General features: G+C 40.3%; 1 protein-coding gene and 1 non-coding gene across 15 annotated transcripts in view; both read right to left on the reverse strand.

Moving 5' to 3' along the window:
* TUBGCP5 (tubulin gamma complex component 5) overlaps positions 1-19,038 on the reverse strand; it is a 55,621-nt gene that overhangs the window by 20,443 nt on the left and 16,140 nt on the right. For 11 of the 14 annotated variants that reach the window (XR_012127217.1, XR_001854459.3, XR_012127218.1 and 8 more), the window contains 10 exons: positions 10,467-10,584; positions 9,853-9,942; positions 8,660-8,753; positions 7,908-8,154; positions 6,298-6,500; positions 5,119-5,234; positions 3,673-3,941; positions 2,537-2,735; positions 1,745-1,933; positions 662-844 (listed from right to left, as the gene is read on the reverse strand). Coding sequence is in view for 10 of the 14 variants with exons in the window: in XM_037016187.2 (XP_036872082.1) it covers positions 662-844; positions 1,745-1,933; positions 2,537-2,735; positions 3,673-3,941; positions 5,119-5,234; positions 6,298-6,500; positions 7,908-8,154; positions 8,660-8,753; positions 9,853-9,942; positions 10,467-10,584 (1,708 nt within the window). In the remaining 4 variants the exon portion in view is untranslated. The remainder of the gene's footprint in view (positions 1-661; positions 845-1,744; positions 1,934-2,536; positions 2,736-3,672; positions 3,942-5,118; positions 5,235-6,297; positions 6,501-7,907; positions 8,155-8,659; positions 8,754-9,852; positions 9,943-10,466; positions 10,585-19,038) is intronic. The other 3 variants (XM_017669090.3, XM_037016184.2, XM_037016183.2) reach the window with 3 other exon arrangements.
* LOC118972052 (U1 spliceosomal RNA) lies at positions 16,657-16,820 on the reverse strand. Its single transcript, XR_005060863.1, has one exon. It is a non-coding gene; the product is annotated as a U1 spliceosomal RNA (small nuclear RNA).

Genomic DNA, 19,038 nt, shown 5'->3' on the forward strand with positions numbered 1-19,038 from the left:
TGGAAGGACCACTGAGAGAGCTGAGGAAGTAGCTGAGCAGGAACATGGAACAGGAAAAGGACTGCATGCCATGTGGAAGGATGAGTGTCTGCTATAAAAAGATTTAGGGGCAAGAACCCACAGACCTGGCCAGGTTGCTCAGCAGGCAGACAGACAGGGAGGGAAGAGCTGGGTAGCTCCACAGCAAAGCATAAGCTGAAATAACAGTTTGAAAACATGTAACTCTGCCCACCGAGTGATGGTATCTACTTCTTATCCCTGCACCTGGGCTGGCCTGTGACTTGGTTGACCAACAATGTGATGGAAGTGAGGTCTGTGAGGTCTGGAGTTTGGGCCTCAGGAAGTGCTTCTATCTCAGAACACCACACAGGACCACTCCTATGTTAAGCAGTCAGTGCAGCTCGCTGGAGGGCAAGGCTGTGGAGCAGGGTAGCCATGTGACTCTAGTAATGTGAGGGAGGCTAGACTCAGGCCACAGGTCCACTTGGTAGGCAAGTCATGTAGCTACCTGCTGCCACAGTTTTCTAGTACGTAAAATAATAATGGTGAAATTCACAGGGTGAGGATTAAGAAAGATATTATATATAAAAATGCACAGAAGAGTTGTGGCACACGGATTATTTGATAATATTTAAAATAAAAGGTGCCTCCCACAGTTTACCGTGAACTGTCTTCAGGATAACGCTGTCCTACTGCTTCTTGGAGCTGGACGTTAAGGAAAGACACATTCTGCCAGGCTTCCTTTTCTCTTATTTTATCAAAAATTGATGTGTAGAAGTCATACATGGTATCTCCACCTTCCATTAAGAAAAAATTTCTCATGGCCTGCAAGTACTCAACCAACCTGAACAGAGAGGAAGTAAGCAACAGAAAGATCTTAAGCTTTTAAGACAGGATTCTGGATCAATACCAGGTTTTATACGCTAATACTTTCAGTGAAACAGGTTTATGTTCTCTACTGACTAAATTCAGAAATACTAACACCTCTTAAAGACCTTTTAAATAATAAAAATAGTATTTATGTATTAAGTTACTTCCCCATAACACTGTAGAAAATCGGGCAAAGTCACAAAACTGTAACAAAAAAAAGTTAATCCAAATCCTATCATTCATACTGAATTTCTACTATTAATATGAGATACTTCTTTTCAGTCTTTTTACTATGCATTAAAAAAATCACGGTTCCTATCCCATTATATATCCTGCTTTTTCTGCTTAAAGAACATTTTATATTATTTAAAACTGTATAAATGGTGAAGGGGGGGCCTAGTAAACATAATGTTCTTCATGTAATCGTAGACTAATGATACCAAAATAACAACAAAAAAACTGTATAAATATAACTTGAATGAACTTCACAAAGCTCATATATAATACAATATGCTGTATTTTACTATGGATATACCATATGTGTGGATATGCCATAATTAAAAGAACCAGTCATCTGTTAATAAGTAATTTCATGTTTTCCCTCTGATAGCAAACTTTGTGATAGGCATTTTTGTGCAGCAAGGTTTTCTCTTATTTCTTTTGGAAAAGATTCTCAGAAATAACTAACTAAATTTCACAACATAGGTAAGAAAAACACTGATGGTTAATTAACCCTCTTGAAATAAAATTGTTTATTGTATATCCATTTCCTACTCTCAGAAAAATTAACTTGAAATAGAGGATTTTAAAATAATTTGAACTATTCTTAAAGTACAATAAACTACTGTCTACTTCCAAAACTAAACCCTTGTACCTGTAATCTTTTTTTAGAGTTTGCATGAGGTTTCCACAGCAATCTAAATACTGCTTATCAATATGAGGATATAGGCAAGATCTCAGTGTTAACTCAAAAGTCTGGCATGTCACAGATTCTGATGATCTATCCACACATACATCTCCACCAGCAAACTTCTCGTGAAAGTCACTCTGTTCCAAATACAACCTTTAAAGACAAAAACATTTAATCTTCTTTCTATGACTTACTGTCAACAGAATAGTCTTAAATCAGAATTCCAGGTTCCCACTTTTACCTTTAATCTTCAAATTACCAAGTATTACAGGAATAAATTTTCCCCCTGAAAAATACCCTTTAAGTGAAGCACTCGTTCAGTCACTGCTGCCTTTACAGTCAAGTACTGAGTAGGTCTTTCGAGCCACTAAAGTCATGGGCAGTGAATGACAGCCATCAGACAATAAGGCACTGCATGGGTAATTAATGACTTACTCCAGGCTAATGGCCAAGATGCATTTTATGCAAAGGGAGGGGCCATGATTCAGCTTTCTATAATCATCTTCTGCATGAGTGACAGCACTCCCCATGGGCCTGGCACATGATAGTCTGTAGACTTTCACAAACAACAAGGAGGCCAAACTGTACAGTCTGAAATAATTGAACACAGTATCTTCTTGTATTCCATTCATTAGTAATGGCTACAACGGTTCTTATTTTTAAGGCTGGAAAGCCCTACCTGACAGAAATAAAAAGTTACTGAATATAGCAAATATCTGCATTTTAATCACGGAAAATCTTACAGATGGTTATCACCTTGCGAAATTAATTGCCAGCAGTGGATCGTGAATGTCATCCAGTTCGAGATGCCTTTCAGCGATGGACTGCATCTTAATGAGATTCTCTTTGGTCGCCTGCTGCTCAGTGAGGACCTGTGTAGTGGAATCTTCTCCATGTCGAAGACGTGACTGCACAGATTCCAAGAAGAGGGTATACAAGCTTTTTCTTTCTGCATCTGAAAGATAAAGGAATATATAAAGTGAATCATGTTCTGGTAAATAATACTACATAATACTAAGAAATGTTATGTAATTCCATCTTAATATAGCCTGATATCTTTACCTTTATACTAAAGTACCCTACAGTATTTACCTTTACAGTAAAACTAAGTTTTCTAGCCTGTTGGACAATCGCAAAATTTATGGTTAAATATTCCAAGTGTAAGCTAATTTTTTCTCAATAGAGTAATACCCTAAGCAGGATGCTTAGAACTTAATACCATTCTGGATAGCACTATGGTAACACTAATAGGAGCCATAATTTATTGAAAAGAACACTTCTGACAATGGCCCTGAAAGCTCATATACTACTCAGTCGAAAAGGAAATATTCCATAGTGAAAATACAACCCAAAGTAGATGCAATAATACAAAATAATTAGTGTAACATTAGGGTGATTTACAAATGTAACAACATCTACACTTTTAAGTCTTTTCAGTCAGTTGATAGAACTTCAAGTATACTGCTTAAATTGCACAGAAAAAGACCAGATATTATCAAGATTTTCTTGAAATCAACAATCAAATTTGAACTGTCCACCAACAAATTCCTATCTGCCAAGATTTATGGTCCCCAAGAGCTAATTGGTGCTGTGCTGCATTAAGAAATACCAGAGAATCATTTTTTAAAGGACCAGTCCAAAGGAATCAAGAGTAAGAAAAATGCATGTGGAATTTATTATACTGTCTTTCAAACACAGTGCTGAAAGTTTCCAAGGCGAACAATCGTTTTCGAGTCAGGAACAGCATGATTAATTTGATCATAATGCAATTTCCATGAAAACAAAGGTTTTGATAACTTTCAAACTACAAAATAATTATGTATCTCAGGACGGCAAGTGTGAAGAGTGCAGCTGCCCCGATGCCACAGGAGATACACAAAGGGACCCCCCACCTCTGGCCGTTGTCTGGCATGTGGTGCTCTCCGAACACTGCAGGTTCTTCAGCAGCTGCATTGACTTCCCAGCCATTATGATCTGCTTAAGGACAGGTTTGAGGAAGGACACCATGGTGTGCTGCCTGCCATAGGGTCCCTGGTCACTGCCAGAGCTTGCACTAGTGTTATCACTCATTTTTTCTTCGTTTTCTATCTTTTCCGACACGCTGTATAGTGTGTAGGTTGCATACCAAAAGTCTCTGTGATTTACCGGAACATTTTTGTTTCTATAGAGATTCAAAAGAATTTTACATTTTAATTTTTCTTCCTTAAAAAAACAGTGTCTGTTCCAGCTTAGACGTGTTCTCCAGACATTCCCAAACACAGTAGTATCAGCTTAGCAAAACAAAGAAATTTCAGCCAAAATGGGGCAGAGGTTTTATCTGACTTCAGTTTAACACAGAAAAATGGATAAATACTCTGAATGGCACAGATAAAATTTAAGTAGAAAGTTTCCCAAATTGGAATCAAACAAAATGATTTATTTGGTCTCTTCAGAGGCAGAGTAAAAGATTATCCATTTTGCCATCTCCTGTAAAAGTAATCTCCACACTTCCACATCTTCTCTTCTACACAGATTCTTAATTGGATTTTTAACAACAAAATCATGGTCACTCATCACCATTTAAGAATAGTCAGAATCCCATTTTCACAAAAATTATCATGTAAGAAACAGCATGTAACGACAGACACAGTTAAAGTCAGTTAAAGAAAGCACTGTGTAATCGGGTCACTTTTCCAGAGCTCTAGGGGCTTACAAGTTATTCTTCCTGATGAGTTACATGGATAGCTGTCCATAAAAACATACATCTAAATAAGAGTACATGACTTAAAACTGAGTTGAGAGTGCAAATGGTTCTGTGTTGCAGTTTATATGATACTGTTCAGAAAAATCAATGAACTGAAAGGGAATCATCATAAGTGAATGATTAAGATTTGCCTTAATTGTTGTATTAAATCTTATACTATCAAGGTAAAAAATAAAATAGTAGCTACTTTGGAGAAATAAGTGAGAGGCATGTTGCATAATATTTTCCTATCCTTTATGTTACTGATAATTTATAATAGGAATAGTTGAAGCCATTTGTTATCACCTAAATTCATTTTATGGGAAGCAGTATGCCTTGTACATTATCAGCCAGCCTGTCATACTGTCACAGCACACTATCGCTCAAAAATATAATTTGCTAAGAAAAGCTAGGAACTGACATAAAACTCAGAGAAAGGTATTTTTTTGGCTGGTGCCTGAGATGAGCTATAAAAATGTAAGACAGCTCTATCATTAGGACTGCTCTCCCTGGGGATGATTCCAACTAATGGAAGTGCATGCTTTTCACATGAGAAAAGGGAGGTAAGGAGGTAGGCCGGCACCCTCGTGCCCCACTGGTGTGTGGTGTCACCCACCTCTGGATGATGAACTCCCGGGCACAGTCGTATAGCTGCCCATGTGCGATCCACTCATCCACCGTCTGCAGGTAGGGCCTCACCGTTTCCACCCAGAGAGAGAAGAGTAGGGAGACCTGAGGACAGTGCAGAGGCCACCCTCATCTCTGGGTAAAATGAGGTCCAGACATTCCTGAAATGCCTTTTAAAAAGTGACTGAATTTCTATGTTTTTTTGAAACAAAGAAAATAAAAATCCAAAACATAACCCTATAAAGTCTTTATGAAAACTCACCTAAATGTGAGAAGACCAGACTGTCTGCAGTCTGTACCAGGATGTCTTGAGCGTGAGTTACATAGGGACTAAAGTTCTAAACGGGACAGACCAACCACAATATGGTTATCCCAACTAAACAGTGCTATCAGCAAATGTCAACTAAGAATGGGAAATTAGCTCATTCTATTATAGCTCTCAGGAGGAAGAAAACTTGCATAGCTGGAAGAAATCACCCTCTATTATACTGAGCTATAGAACCAAAATGGTGAGAAAACAAAGTTACACCAATGAACTAGCAAACACATTCAAGAATATGCCTCCAAACAAACCTGCAGCTTTCTAGATTATAGACTCTAGTTAGATGTGTTTTTCTAAATTGTGGTAAAAAAAAAAATTATGAACTATAACATATAAGGTAACATAAAATATAACATAAAAATGTACTATCACAACCATTCCTAAGTGCACAGTTCTGCAGTGTTAAGTATGTTCACATTGTGAAAACAGATCTCCAGAACTTTTTCAAGCTGCAAAACTGTGACTCTATACCCATTAAACTTCTCCACTAGTCCTGGTAACCACTACTCTACTTTTTTTTCTAAGAATTTGACTACTCTAAGTACCTCAAATAAAAGATTTATATTCTTACTTAAGAAGGGGTTATTGCAAATATCTGTGTAAGTCAGCTAGGTATTTTTCCATCTTACTTTAATGTTTTGCTTTGTCCTTGCCTCATCCTGGTGATCCTGGCAATTATAGCTGAAAAGCCAGTTTTCTGCAGCCTCAAATTTAGGTAATTTAAAAACTGAACAACTGTGATACACCATGATTTAAGCACTTTTATGAAGAGTTATGACAGGCTATGCACCACTCATCTGGCTGAGCAGAATGGAGTCACAAACTTTAGAGAAGGGCCTTACATACAGTTTGCTCAGAGGCTTCTCCAACGTTGTCATATTCCAGAATGGCTTTGTACAGTGTGTTGAGCAGATGAGATGCCCGAACGACATTTCGAGTGTCAGGTGGAACTTCTGCTACTCCAGTACTAAACACTTTGTGTAGAACCTTAAGCTGAGCCAGTCGAGGTGACAACTTGCCCACCACTACTGCAAGAGTTACTGTAGTTTCTAAAACATTAAGAAATCAAACTCATCAGCAAGGACAAATACCTGCATTCAAAATGTGATATAAATGTGTCACTTAGGGAAGGCTTAGCCAACTGGAGGGTGGTGGGTTTTCATCTCATCATCACAAGAAGCTTATTTCCCAAAAGAAAGAAAAGATGACTCAACAGAAAAATAGCATATAAAGGCCTGACAGTTCAAGGAAAAGGAGATACAAGTGATTCTTTAACATATAGGAAGACATTTGATCTCACAAAAGAATGAAAATTAAAATTACACTGCCTAAATAAAAAAGACAATAATGGACTACTATTTTAGTGAGGGGAAGGAGTGGCTATAAAGGGGTGGCAAGAGCAAATTCCTGGTGGGGATGGCACAGCTCTGGATCATAACTGTGGAAACGGATATTCGAATATCCACATGATAAAACATCACAGAACTACATACAAAGATATTATTCCTCACCCCTCAAAAAAATCAAGTACCTGCAAAACTGGTGAAAACCCATGTCAGGTCTGCAGACTGGTTAATGTGTTGTGCCAGTGTCAATTTCCTCATTTTGATAAAGTCTATAATTATGTTAAGGAAGTCACCACTGCAGGAATTTGGGTGAAGGGAATATGGGGTCTCTCTATTACTTTTGGTAGTAGTTGAAAATAACTGAGGGGGAAAAAATCCTATACCATTTTACACCTATCAGATAGAGAACAAAAAGTCTGATGACACACTGATGGCAAGAGTGTGATAAAACAGGTTTGTATACGTACTGCAGCAAGAGTATAGTCATTTATTGTACCTTCATGGAGAGTATCTATTAAAATCACACATTACCTTACACATACTCTCTGACCTAGTGATTCCATTCTATAGTTAGTTACATGTACGTGATTATCAGTGCAGCACTGTTGACAATACCAAATGACCAAAAACCTAAATGTCCATCAAAAGGGGATTGGTTTGATACATCCATGCAAAACATTTGATTTATGAAAAAATAATTAAGTGGCTCTTTATGTATCTATATGGTATAATCCTCAAAATTTAAACTAGACCACGATTTGAAAAGAGCAGCTAATAGACTAGGTAAGTATATGAATGTGCATTGCCTGAACATGTCTCAATTATTTCTGGAAGGACACACAAGACACTGGTGACTTGGCTGCCTCTGGGGAGGGGACTGAGTACTTGGTAGAGAACTGGCACAGGAGGAAGAACTTTTACCAAAACCTTTCTGTTCTATTTGGATTTTTAGATATGAATAGCTTAAAAATATAAATTTAAAGTAATATAAAAATGACCATGAGAATCTTACTTTTTATGTAATTTTCATATCTTACGGCGGTTAATCTAGATAGCATTCAATAAAGGAGTTATACGTTTTATGAGTAAAAGGGAAGAACATTTAAATACCATTATTGATGATGCACTTCTCAATATCTGTAAGCTCCTCTTTGAAACTAATGAAGTATTTGTACAGGGCCCACATGAAAGCCTGATACGTTCTAAAGGGAGCTTCGGCTAGCTTCTTAGGAATGGGGCCATTTCCAGGTAACATGCTTTCAGAGCTGTGCCCCATGACTTCATCGATGAACTCCTGGAGTTGAAAGACAACCTGGCCATATGCTGCTATTTGTTCCAGCACTGATCGTAGGCATCTCTAGAGCAGAAGCAGAGCACATATATTTGAAGTGAGTCTTTGGCAAGCATTCAAATTCATATTACCTCACTGTAAAGTATGTCTTTTGTGACTGTTGTAAACATCATACTTAGTAGAAAACAAAGTAATAAAATAAATATTTAGTTTTATATTCAAAGTAAATAGTATAAGCACTGATTTCTAAAGAATACAGAACTGTGGCTTATACTTTTTAACAACATATATAAGGTAAATGCACTACAGGTAAAAGAAATTACAGCATACAGCTTTCCTAATACAGAATAACTGAAATAAAAAGCAGAAAGCACAAATCAGAACTAAATATAAACATCACAAACAGTATTAAAGAACTCTCTAAGCACTGTAAAGATGCACAACTTTATTTTGTCTTTTGGTTCTTAAATATATTTAATAATTAATTTAATATTATAAAATGTTCCACAGTTATATAACTAGTTTATATAAACCTATTAAAATTTAGTTACAATAAATACAAGTAACTTACATGTGTCAAATGAGTTACTATAATATTGTTTCTCACAGTTACCTTCCCATCTATCAACTGAAATATAAAGAGCTTTTTTACCCCTGAGAGTAACCTGAAATGAAATTAAAAAGATGAATGTACTTTAAGTTTAGAAAAATATTCACTACAAGAATGCCTAAGAAATTCTAATTAAAGATGCAGAATTTGGGGGTGTGGGGGGTCAAATAATTAGAAAATATATCAATCCTCTTATCTGATTAAAACTCAAGATATTTCCACACAATCTTAGAGACAAGTCCAAAACAGTGTTGTCAAAGCATTTCTTTCTTTCTTCCTTCCTTCCTCCTTCCTTCCTTCCTCCCTCCCTCCTTCCTTCCTTTCTTCCTTCCTTCTTCTTCCCTCCCTCCCTTCCTTTCCTTCCTTCCTCCCTCCCTTCCTCCTTCCTTCCTTTCTTCCTTCCTTCTCTCTCTCTATTTATTTATTTATTCTATTTTATTTTGGTACCATTAATATATAATCACATGAGCAACACTGTGGTTACTACTTTCCCCCCATTATCAAGTCCCCTCCACACACCCCATTACAGTCACTGTCCATCAGCATTGTAAGATGCTGTAGAGTCACTACTTGTTTTCTCCGCGCTATACTGCCTTCCCTGTGCACCCCACCAAGATCTTCCCATTTTTAAGATGTCTTCTACTTTATGGCAGAGAGGAGCTGAACCTGGAAATCGAAGTCATAAAAGCACTACATGTGATATTTTTCATTTTTCTTTTTGTGAAGACATTCTAAATTCTTAGATTCCCGGTTTCCAGGTTCAGGACACAGGCTCCTGGTTTCCAGGTTCAGGACACAGGCTAACTCTCACTGATATATTTTGCCTATCAGAAGCAGTAAGCAGCAAATTAGGAACTGTTCTTTGAACTCATAGATATTAAAAAAGTGAAGGTCTAATCTAAATATACTATTAAAGATGGAAAAGAAGTAAATACATTAGAATCTCATGATTTCCACAGTCAAATCTAAAGTTTGAATTTTTCCAGTCACCCAAAGTTTATATGCCTACTTGGAATAGTTTTGGGCTCATACCTAAAAGCCTGTTTCTAGTGTGCGTGTGAAAAAATCCTGAACACTTCTTTAAAAATCCAAAATTCTACTTATCGTTAATAAATAATGTCTTCTACACTATTAATTAGATTAGAAGATCTTACCATAAGGTTTCCCGAATAACTTGCGTCTCAGTAACAAAAACTCTGTCATCTGGAACATATAATGGGTCGCTGTTGTACAAGTGTTGGTCCCTATTAGATAACAAACATCAAATGTCAGTGAGAAGGTAAAATTATATGTCTCAAAAAACATATGCACTTTAGTGGTAATTTAACTACGAATCAATCAACAAATAAACATAAATACATGCTTTAAATGCCCTTCCAATAGTCATTTTCAAATATCAACTGAAATATGCTGAAAAGCAGTTTCACAGCAATTACAGTTATGTTTACTGCTGATTTAGGCAAATATTTTAAACTATGCATTATCATCTTGATAAAGCAGTATCTGTATTTTTGCAATACGTACACTTTTAACAGAAATAAATGGCCTAATACAGACCGATCCATTCAAGTAAATATCAAAGACAGGTTATAATTAAATAAAAATTCCATCAAAAAATAATTAAATAATTAAAACCTTTTACCACTGTTAAGAACAAAACAAACTTAAATTTCAGGGAAGTACTTGATTTAAATCATAAATCAAAAACAATATTAATACATGAAAGTTTCTTCTATCAACACATTAAATGAAATATTTAGCTTCTTACCAGATAGCAGCTAAATTGGAATGCAAATGTAAACTATGAGGAAACCGTGGGGATCTGTCTGTCCAGTACTGATGGACCACATGCTGTTCCAGCCAGCTTCGGCCATCTGACTCAACTGCTGGAAGGAAATTTATCAAGTTTAAGTCTTAAGAATTAATTAAAAAAAAAACACACTTCAAATTTACCACAATATCTGGACTTAAGACTCCATTCAAATATTCCACTGAAAAAGGCTCTTTAAAATAAGAGCTACCAGACATTTATCTGTATAATTATTTATTTAAAACAATATATATATTGATGCAAACATGCAAAACTTAATTGTCATTGGCTAAAAATAAAAAAAAAACTTACTCAACTTTAAAATGATCCCATGAATAAAAAGAAACAGTATATTTGAATAATTCAATAGTCATTAAAGGAATTGAAATGGTAACATTCTCAAGCACTCCCGAAGCCTAAGGACTGATACTAAAGCTTTGAAGGATTACCTTATACAGGTTGTTCCAGAAAAACTGAAAGGGGCCTGACATTTTATGAGGCTAATATAACCTTGTTTCTAAAACCAAATACAAAATAAGAAAATCAGTTCATCAAAGAATAAAGATGAAAAATCTGAATTAAAAAATAGCTAACCCAATCCAGTAATTTAGTAGAAAATAACACAATGATCAAGAAGCTTAGCTCAGGATTTCAAGGGCAATTCACTATTAGAACATCTATCAATGAAGAAATAGAGTAAAAGAGAAAAATCATAAGATTATCTCACAAATAGCAGGTGAGGGAAAAACATGGCAGCATGAGAACTGAGGCAGAATCCTAATCCCGAAACTACATATAACAGGAAAATACAGCAAATACAACTAACTAATCCTGAAAGGGGAACCTGAAGACTGAAACAGACTGCCTACATCTGGGGAAAACGTTACAGAAAAGGATCCAGTGGGATACAAGCCCTCCCCCGCCCCAGCTCACTGGTGGGAGGAAGAGAAATGGAGTGGAGGAGGGAGTAGAAGCCCAAGAGTGGTGAACACCGACCGTGGATATCTGCTCCAGGAGCACGAATCCACATTACATGGTGGTCTGGAGATTAGAGTGGTTGGAAAGCAAAGTTAGTCAGAATACTTGGAAGAGACTGAGTGGAGAACAGGTAGCCACAACTGGCTGCTCTGGGACAAAAGGTGAGCAAGTTGAAAGACTTTCCATCAGCAAGAGGGGTGCTATAGGGGCAGGGATTAGAGCTTTCAGCTCAGGAGAAAGTATAGGTGGACAAAATTGTACTGGCACACTCAGCCCAGCAGGTTGGGAATGTTCAGGACCTTCAGATACTCCATCCCCCTGGATGGGAATGCAGCCCCAAGGCCATCAACTGCAATAGACAGTCTGCCACTCCTTCCTCCCAGCAGGAACCCATCCACAAATCTGCTGCCCTTACCATCGTATCAGGCTAGCCGGAGGGGGGGCCACACCATTAGGAGATACAAGAGTATAGCACAGAGGCTCCACCCTGCCCACTTGGCCCACTGACCCTGGCAGTAGAGGCAGGCACTATAGCTGGGAAGCAGGAAAGAGCTCTTTCCTTCTGGCAGTAGCAAGAGGCACGTGTCTGTGCCCCTGCCATAGCTCCAGGTGCTGGGCAGCTCTAGAGAGTAGAGCCCCTGGGCACTAGAGGGGGCTGCATGCACAAAGTTATTATTCCACAGTAATCATTAGAAATAAGAAACAGCAAAAGAATCTTATACAAACCACAATCCCTCAAACAACAGAAAGAGGGCCAAGTAAAACTGAAATCACCGATCTTCCTATAAAGATTTCAAAATAAAAATCATAAACAAGTACATGGAGCTACAGAAAAATATTCAAGACCTAAGGAAGGAATTCAAAAAAGAGAAAGAAACTTTGAAAAATACAGTATCTGAAATGAAATATACAATGGAGGGATTTAAAAGCAGATTAGATAAAGTATAGGAGACAGTAAATGGAAAGGAAATTAGAGTACAGGAATACTAAGAAGCTGAGGCACAGAGAGAAAATAGGATCTGTAGGAATGAAAGAATATTAAGAGAACTGTGTGACCAATCCAAACAGAACAATATTCGCATTATAGGGGTACCAGAAGAGAGAGAAAAAGGGATAGAAAGTCTCTCTGAGGAAATAATGAAAACTTCCCCGATCTGGGGAAGGAAACAGTCTCTCGGGCCATAGTAGAACAGAGATCTCCCAACACAAGGGACCCTAGGAACACAGCACCAAGACATACAATAATTAAAATGGTAAAGATCAAGAAGAAGGACAGAGTACTAAAAGCAGCCTGAGAGAGGAAAAAAGATCACATACAAAGAAAAACCCATCAGGCTATCATCAGACTTCTCAGCAGAAACTTTACAGGCCAGAAGGGAGGGGCATGATATATTCAATGCAACGAAACAGAAGGGCTTCAAACCAAGAATACTCTACCTGGCAATATTATCATTTAAATATGAAGCAGGGATTAAACAATTTTCAGATAAGCAAAAGTTGAGGGAATTTACCTCCTTAAAACCATATCTACAGTGTATTTTGGAGGGGCTGCTCTAGATGGAAGTGCTCCTAAGGCTAAATAGTTGTCACTAGAGAAAATAAACCACAGTAAAGGATGTAGATCAATTCAGCTACTCACAAAGTCAGTTAAGGGATACACAAAGAGTACAGAATATGAAACCTAACATATAATGAGTGGAGGAGAAAAAAAGAAGAGGGAAAAAGAACCACAACCTTTAGATTGTGTTTGAAATAGCCGACTAAGCAAGTTAAGTTACTGTTAGAGAGTAAAGAGGCTACTCTTGAAGAAATCTAAAGCCTGCAATGGCAGTAAGTACATATCTATCAATCATCACCCTAAATGTAAATGGTCTGAATTTACCAATCAAAAGACACAGAGTCACTGAATGGATAAAAAAAACAAGACCCATCTATATGCTGCCTACAAGAGACTCACTTCAAACCCAAAGACATACACAGACTACAAGTGAACAGATGGAAAAAGATATTTCATGCCACTAATAGAAAAAAGCAGGAGTTGCAGCACTTCAATCAGCAAAAATAGATTTCAAAACAAACAAAGTAACAAGAGACAAACAAGGACATTACATAATGATAAAGGGGTCAGTCCAATAAGAGGGTATAACCAATATAAATACCTATGCACCCAACATAGGAGCACCTACATATGTGAAACAAATACTAACAGAATTAAAGGAGGAAATAGAATGCAATGAATTCATTGTAGGAGACTTCAAAACACCACTCACTCCAAAGGACAGACCAACCAGACAGAAAATAAGTAAGGATGAGACAGGGACCATGGGATTAGGCAGAGTAGGGTGAGGGCCTCCGGAGAAAAAGCAGAGCAATATAATTACAGTCAGAACAATGTGCAAGTAAGTCCCTGTCAAAACTCTGTGTTAAGCATTATGCAAAGTCATAGTCACACTAATTCTCTAGGGTAAAGATTTATATACATGACTAGGAATACAGACATTCTTCAGTAAAATCACTTAAAGCTCAAAAGGCCAGGAGCAACTTGGTCTGGAATGTTTTGAGTGTTCTGCAGAGAAAGAAGGGTATCTCAGCACAAACCATCACTTTATTGTATCAACTGCATCATGCCAATGTAAAATTTACCTTATCCTGATAAAAGGCCCAGTTTATTTTAATTGTAACTATGTGCTATTTTCCCTTCTCTAATCGTAATCTACAATCTAGGCAAAAGACTACTTTGGTAAGCAATCTCAACTATAAACAACCCAAGCAAACAGACAACAGCCCATCCCACCTTGAGGGCAGGGCAGGTGGTCTTACAAGTCTGCACTCCTAACCCTTTACCCTCATTCCTGAAAAATCTTCAACTGCGCATAAAACCCCTAGACAATGAGCCAACCACGGACTCTCTTGTCCCCTCCTGACGTGAGCTGGGAGCTCTGTCCTCTCACTTTATCTCTAAATAAAAGCCTGTACCTTGCTCTCCTACCTTGAGTGTTTGTGAAGCTTATTCTTTGGCTTCGTGAACAAGAACCCCGGCATCATCTTTGGGGGCTCATCTGGGATAACTTCGGAGGTGAGTATCGGCATCCAAGCCTGCCTTTTCTTTCACTGTCCTTATAGAAGGAAGCCGTCTGTAGCACACAAAATTGGGCGCTCTTCAGCCACTTAAATGGGACTAGCCTGGCTGCCCATCTCAAAGTCTCGAGTGACAGGTTCCCCTGCGTCTCCCTCAGTGGATCCCCCGTCTCCCTTGGGAGCCGGGAATGTCACCTGAGTGGAGGCCAGGATTCCCCTTCAGAGGCATCTCCTCAGATGTGAGGGACTGAGGAAAGCCGTGAGCAACTGCAAGAGTCTAGGCTGACGTTACACTGCAGCGGCTCCTCAAAGGCCCACGTGTCTGGAATCAGACCCTGACAGCCCAACTGGGTGTCCATGAGGAGTGTCTCTTTCTCTGTCTCTGACTCCCAGCCTGCTTCTTCAGGCCGCCCTGGCCTCAGTGAGGCAGGGGGCGTTCCTAACTCTCTTCTAACTTCATCAATTTCATGGACCCCAATATTCACCACTGCAAGGTAGGAGATCCACGCTTCACTCTTATTCCTGACTTAATACTGCACTTTTTTTATCTCATCAAAATGTGTCTGGGCACCCGTTAGCCACTTAAAAGATGATTAGCGTTGGCTACCAGTCTTAAATCTTGGGTGAAAGGTTTCCCAGTGTCTGCCGCTCCTTGATGCCCACCTCCGGATGGACGGGAATGTTGGGGAGTGGCTGAGCTGACTTCCTACTTTCCTATCCTAATCTGTGGACTCCGAGGGGAGACCGGACTAGTGGACAGTGGTCCTTGGATCTTGGCTCTGGCCGACTGATCCGATGGCGCTGAGTCAACCTCCAACGAGAGTCGCAGATGACACCTGACCTCTTGTCTCACAGATCAGATTTGTTATAGTGGGTGACTGGCTAAATAATTCTCAGGCAGTGGCAGAAACTGGTGTTTAAGAGTATAGACACCCCCCTCCATAACTGTACATGTAAATAGCCCCATTTAAATTCTAGCCATGGCTCTATTCTATTGATTTCCTTTCCTTAGAGGCAATCATCCTAGGGCTAGGCATTTCCTTTTCTGCAGTCCCAGGGAAGCGAAACAGGCTTGTGACTTAGATCAGGGCTCTGGCAGCAAGAAGTCACACAGTCCCTGCACTTATCAGACAGGCAGGGGGCTCTCAAGGAAAGCTCATGCAGAGAAAACTAGGGAAACTCCCAAAAGGTGTAAGTAGGAGCACACTGGTAAGGTCCCACTAAATCTAGAGCTCCCAGGTGACTCTTGCTGAGTGGGAAGGCAAGAGGGGAATCAAGGCAAGGTGCAGGCCATGCTGGTAAGGAGTGGTTAATTCCGGTAGGCTGGCAGAGGGGGTGACTAACCACTGTCACCTAGGCTCCAAGGCAAGGGGACACCCTCACACAGAGAGAGGCCAATGAGGTGCTGGACACCCGTCTTTCTCTCTCTTCCAGATGGGAGCATCCTCTTCAAGTCTAAAGCCAGATACGCCTCTGGCATGCATTCTGAGGAACTGGGAGCAATTCAATCCCCAGACCCTGAAAAAGAAGTGCCTTATCTTCTGCACACAAGCCTGGCCTCAATACAAACTCTCTGATGGGAAGGCCTGGCCCCCTGAGGGAAGTATACTGTATAATAAGATCACGCAGCTAGATTTATTTTGCCGCAAGAAAGGAAAATGGTCAGAAGTCACATATGTACAAGCTTTCTCAGCCCTTAGAGAAAGTAAAGGGCTATGCAAAAAAGGTGGATTAATTCCTGACTCTACTCCAAACCCTAATTCAGCCCCATTGGCTCTGCCATGCCCACCTTATCCAGATCCAAGTCCACTTGCCAAGAAGCTTAAAAGTCACACCACCGGAGAACTGCCACCCCAAGTATCATTGGCCCAATCACCCCACCAGGCTTCCCAGGGAGTGAAGAAAAGACAGTTACAGCCATCTTTATTGCCTTTACAGGAAGTAGCCAATGAAGAGTGGGGATTGGCTCGGGTCCATGTCCCCTTTACACTCCAAGATCTGAGGCAAATTAAACAGGACATGGGTAAATTTTCAGATGACCCAGACAAGTACATAGAATCCTTCGAAGAACTTCTTTTATCTTTTTTTTTTTCAGGGGAAAGCGCGAACGCAGTCCCCCACTACCACAAATAATGCAGTCGAGTTTCCCACATTTGGGGAAATAGCAGGGGTCAGCACATCCGCAGTGCAATGGATAAGCCTCGCCCTGGGAAAACCACCTTCGTGATCATGGTATCTCCCCTGCCAGGTAAGTATTTCTTTTATCTTTTGAACTGGCCTGGAAGGATGTTATACTCATACTGGACCAAACCCTTACCAGAGGGGAGAAAGAGAAAGTAATCAGAGAAGCCTTAGAGTTTGGAGATGAATGGTACACTATAAATGCACATGGGAGATCTCCAGAGGAGCTAACCCGAGTCCCCACTGGCTGTCAGGCAGTGCCTTTCACTGACCCAGAGTGGGGCCAAGATACAGACGATGCTGATAACTGGCACAGGAACCACTTCATAACTTGTATTTTAGGAGGGCTGAAAAGAGCATAAGTAAAACCTATAAATTACTCTAAATTATCAGCTGCAATGCAGGAAGTAAAAGAAAGCCCCTCAACCTTTCTGGAGCGGCTCAGGGAGGCACTGGTGAAGCACATACATATATGTCCCCAGAGTCCCCAGAGGGCCAAGTCATTCTCAAGGATAAATTCATCTCCCAGTCAGCCCCAGATATCAGGAGGAAGTTACAAAAATTGGCATTTGGCCCAGAACAAATCTGGAAAGCCTCCTGAAGGTCGCCACCTCAGTTTTCTATAATAGAGACGAGGAGGAAAAGAGGGACTGGGACAGGAAAGACAACTGAAAGGCAGAGGCATTAACCATGGCCTTACAGAGAGTCAACTTTGGGCCTCCAAGGCTGGAGAAGGGGACAGCAGCCCCAGGGACCGGGCCCCGGGCGGCTTGTTTCCTCTGTGGCAGAGAGGGGCATTTTAAGCCAGAGTGCCCCAGGGGTAGGCGCTCCAAACCACCAACGCCCTGTCCGCTCTGTCAAGGAGACCACTGGAAGTGAGACTGCCCTCAGAGGCATAGGCAACTGGGGTCGGACTTGCAACAATGTGGTCAGGACTGAAGGGGCCCGGGGCTGCCTATGCTGGCTCCTGTCACCGTCATAACCCCACAGGAGCCCCGGGTGACTCTCTCTGTAGGAGGCCACACCATCAATTTCCTGCTCGAAGCAGGAGCCACCTATTCGGTCCTCCTCCATAATCCTGGCCCTCCCTCCTCCCAGTCAGCTACTGTTAAGAGGTGGATCTGGGAAGCCCATGACCAAATATTTTACTCAGTCTTTAAGTTGTGACTGGGACTCAGTGCTATTCTCCCATGCCTTCCTAGTGGTCCCAGAAAGTCCAACACCACTTCTAGGCTGTGGTATACTTTCTAAAGTACAAGCCTCTGTGCATAAGAACATAGAAAGAGATGAGCGATGTCTTCCCTTAGTGGAAGTAGACATTAATCCTGAAGTCTGGGCAACTAATGGAATCATTGGAAAAGCAGAATCAGCCCAACCAGTGCAAGTCCATCTTAAAGACTCTAATTACTTCCCTCATAAAAGGCAGTATCCCTTAAAACCAGAAGCTCATGAAGGCTTGAAACCAGTTATCAATAACCTAAAAACTCAAGGCCTCTTGATAGCCTGTAACAGTCCCTGCTACATTCCCATATTAGGAGTACAAAAGTCAGATGGAAGCTGGTGCCTTGTACAAGATCTATGAGCCCTTAATGAGGCAGTTGTGCCCCTACATCCTGTAGTACCTGATCCCTATACCCTGTTATCCAGGATTCCTGAGGGAGCGGCATGGTTTACTGTGCTAGACCTGAAAGATGCTTTCTTTTGTATTCCACTTGCATCTGAATCCCAGTTTCTCTTTGCCTTTGAGGATCCTGTAAATCCCTCAGCTCGATTAACCTGGACAGTTTTGCCCCAGGGATTCAGAGATTGCCCACATTTATTTGGGCAGGTCTTAGCCAAGGACCTGGCCTCCTTTGATTCAAGAGAGGCAGAAATCCTCCAATATGTGGATGATATACTTCTCTGCACCACTACAGAGACAGAGTGTCAGGAAAGTACTCAGAGATTACTGAACTTCCTAGCTGACTGTGGCTATAAGTTCTCTCGTCAGAAAGCACAGATCTGTCAGCAGCAAGTAAAATATCTGGGCCTTAATTTCTCTTGGGGAACTAGAGCCCTGGGGGAAGAGAGAATCCAGCCCATTCTCTGCCACCCATTACCCTCTACTATCAGGCACCTGAGGGGATTCTTGGGCATCACTGGGTATTGCAGAATTTGGGTCCCCAGATATGGAGAGTTAGCCAGACCCCTCTACCAGATCCTTAAGGAAGCCCAAAGGGAAGGTACCATAAAACTCCAGTGGGAACCTGATGCTATTAAAGCTTATGGGGCTTTGAAAAAAGCCCTGCTCCCA

This window comes from Manis javanica, chromosome 18 (genome assembly GCF_040802235.1).
Source record: "Manis javanica isolate MJ-LG chromosome 18, MJ_LKY, whole genome shotgun sequence".
Classification (NCBI taxonomy): Eukaryota; Metazoa; Chordata; class Mammalia; order Pholidota; family Manidae; genus Manis; species Manis javanica.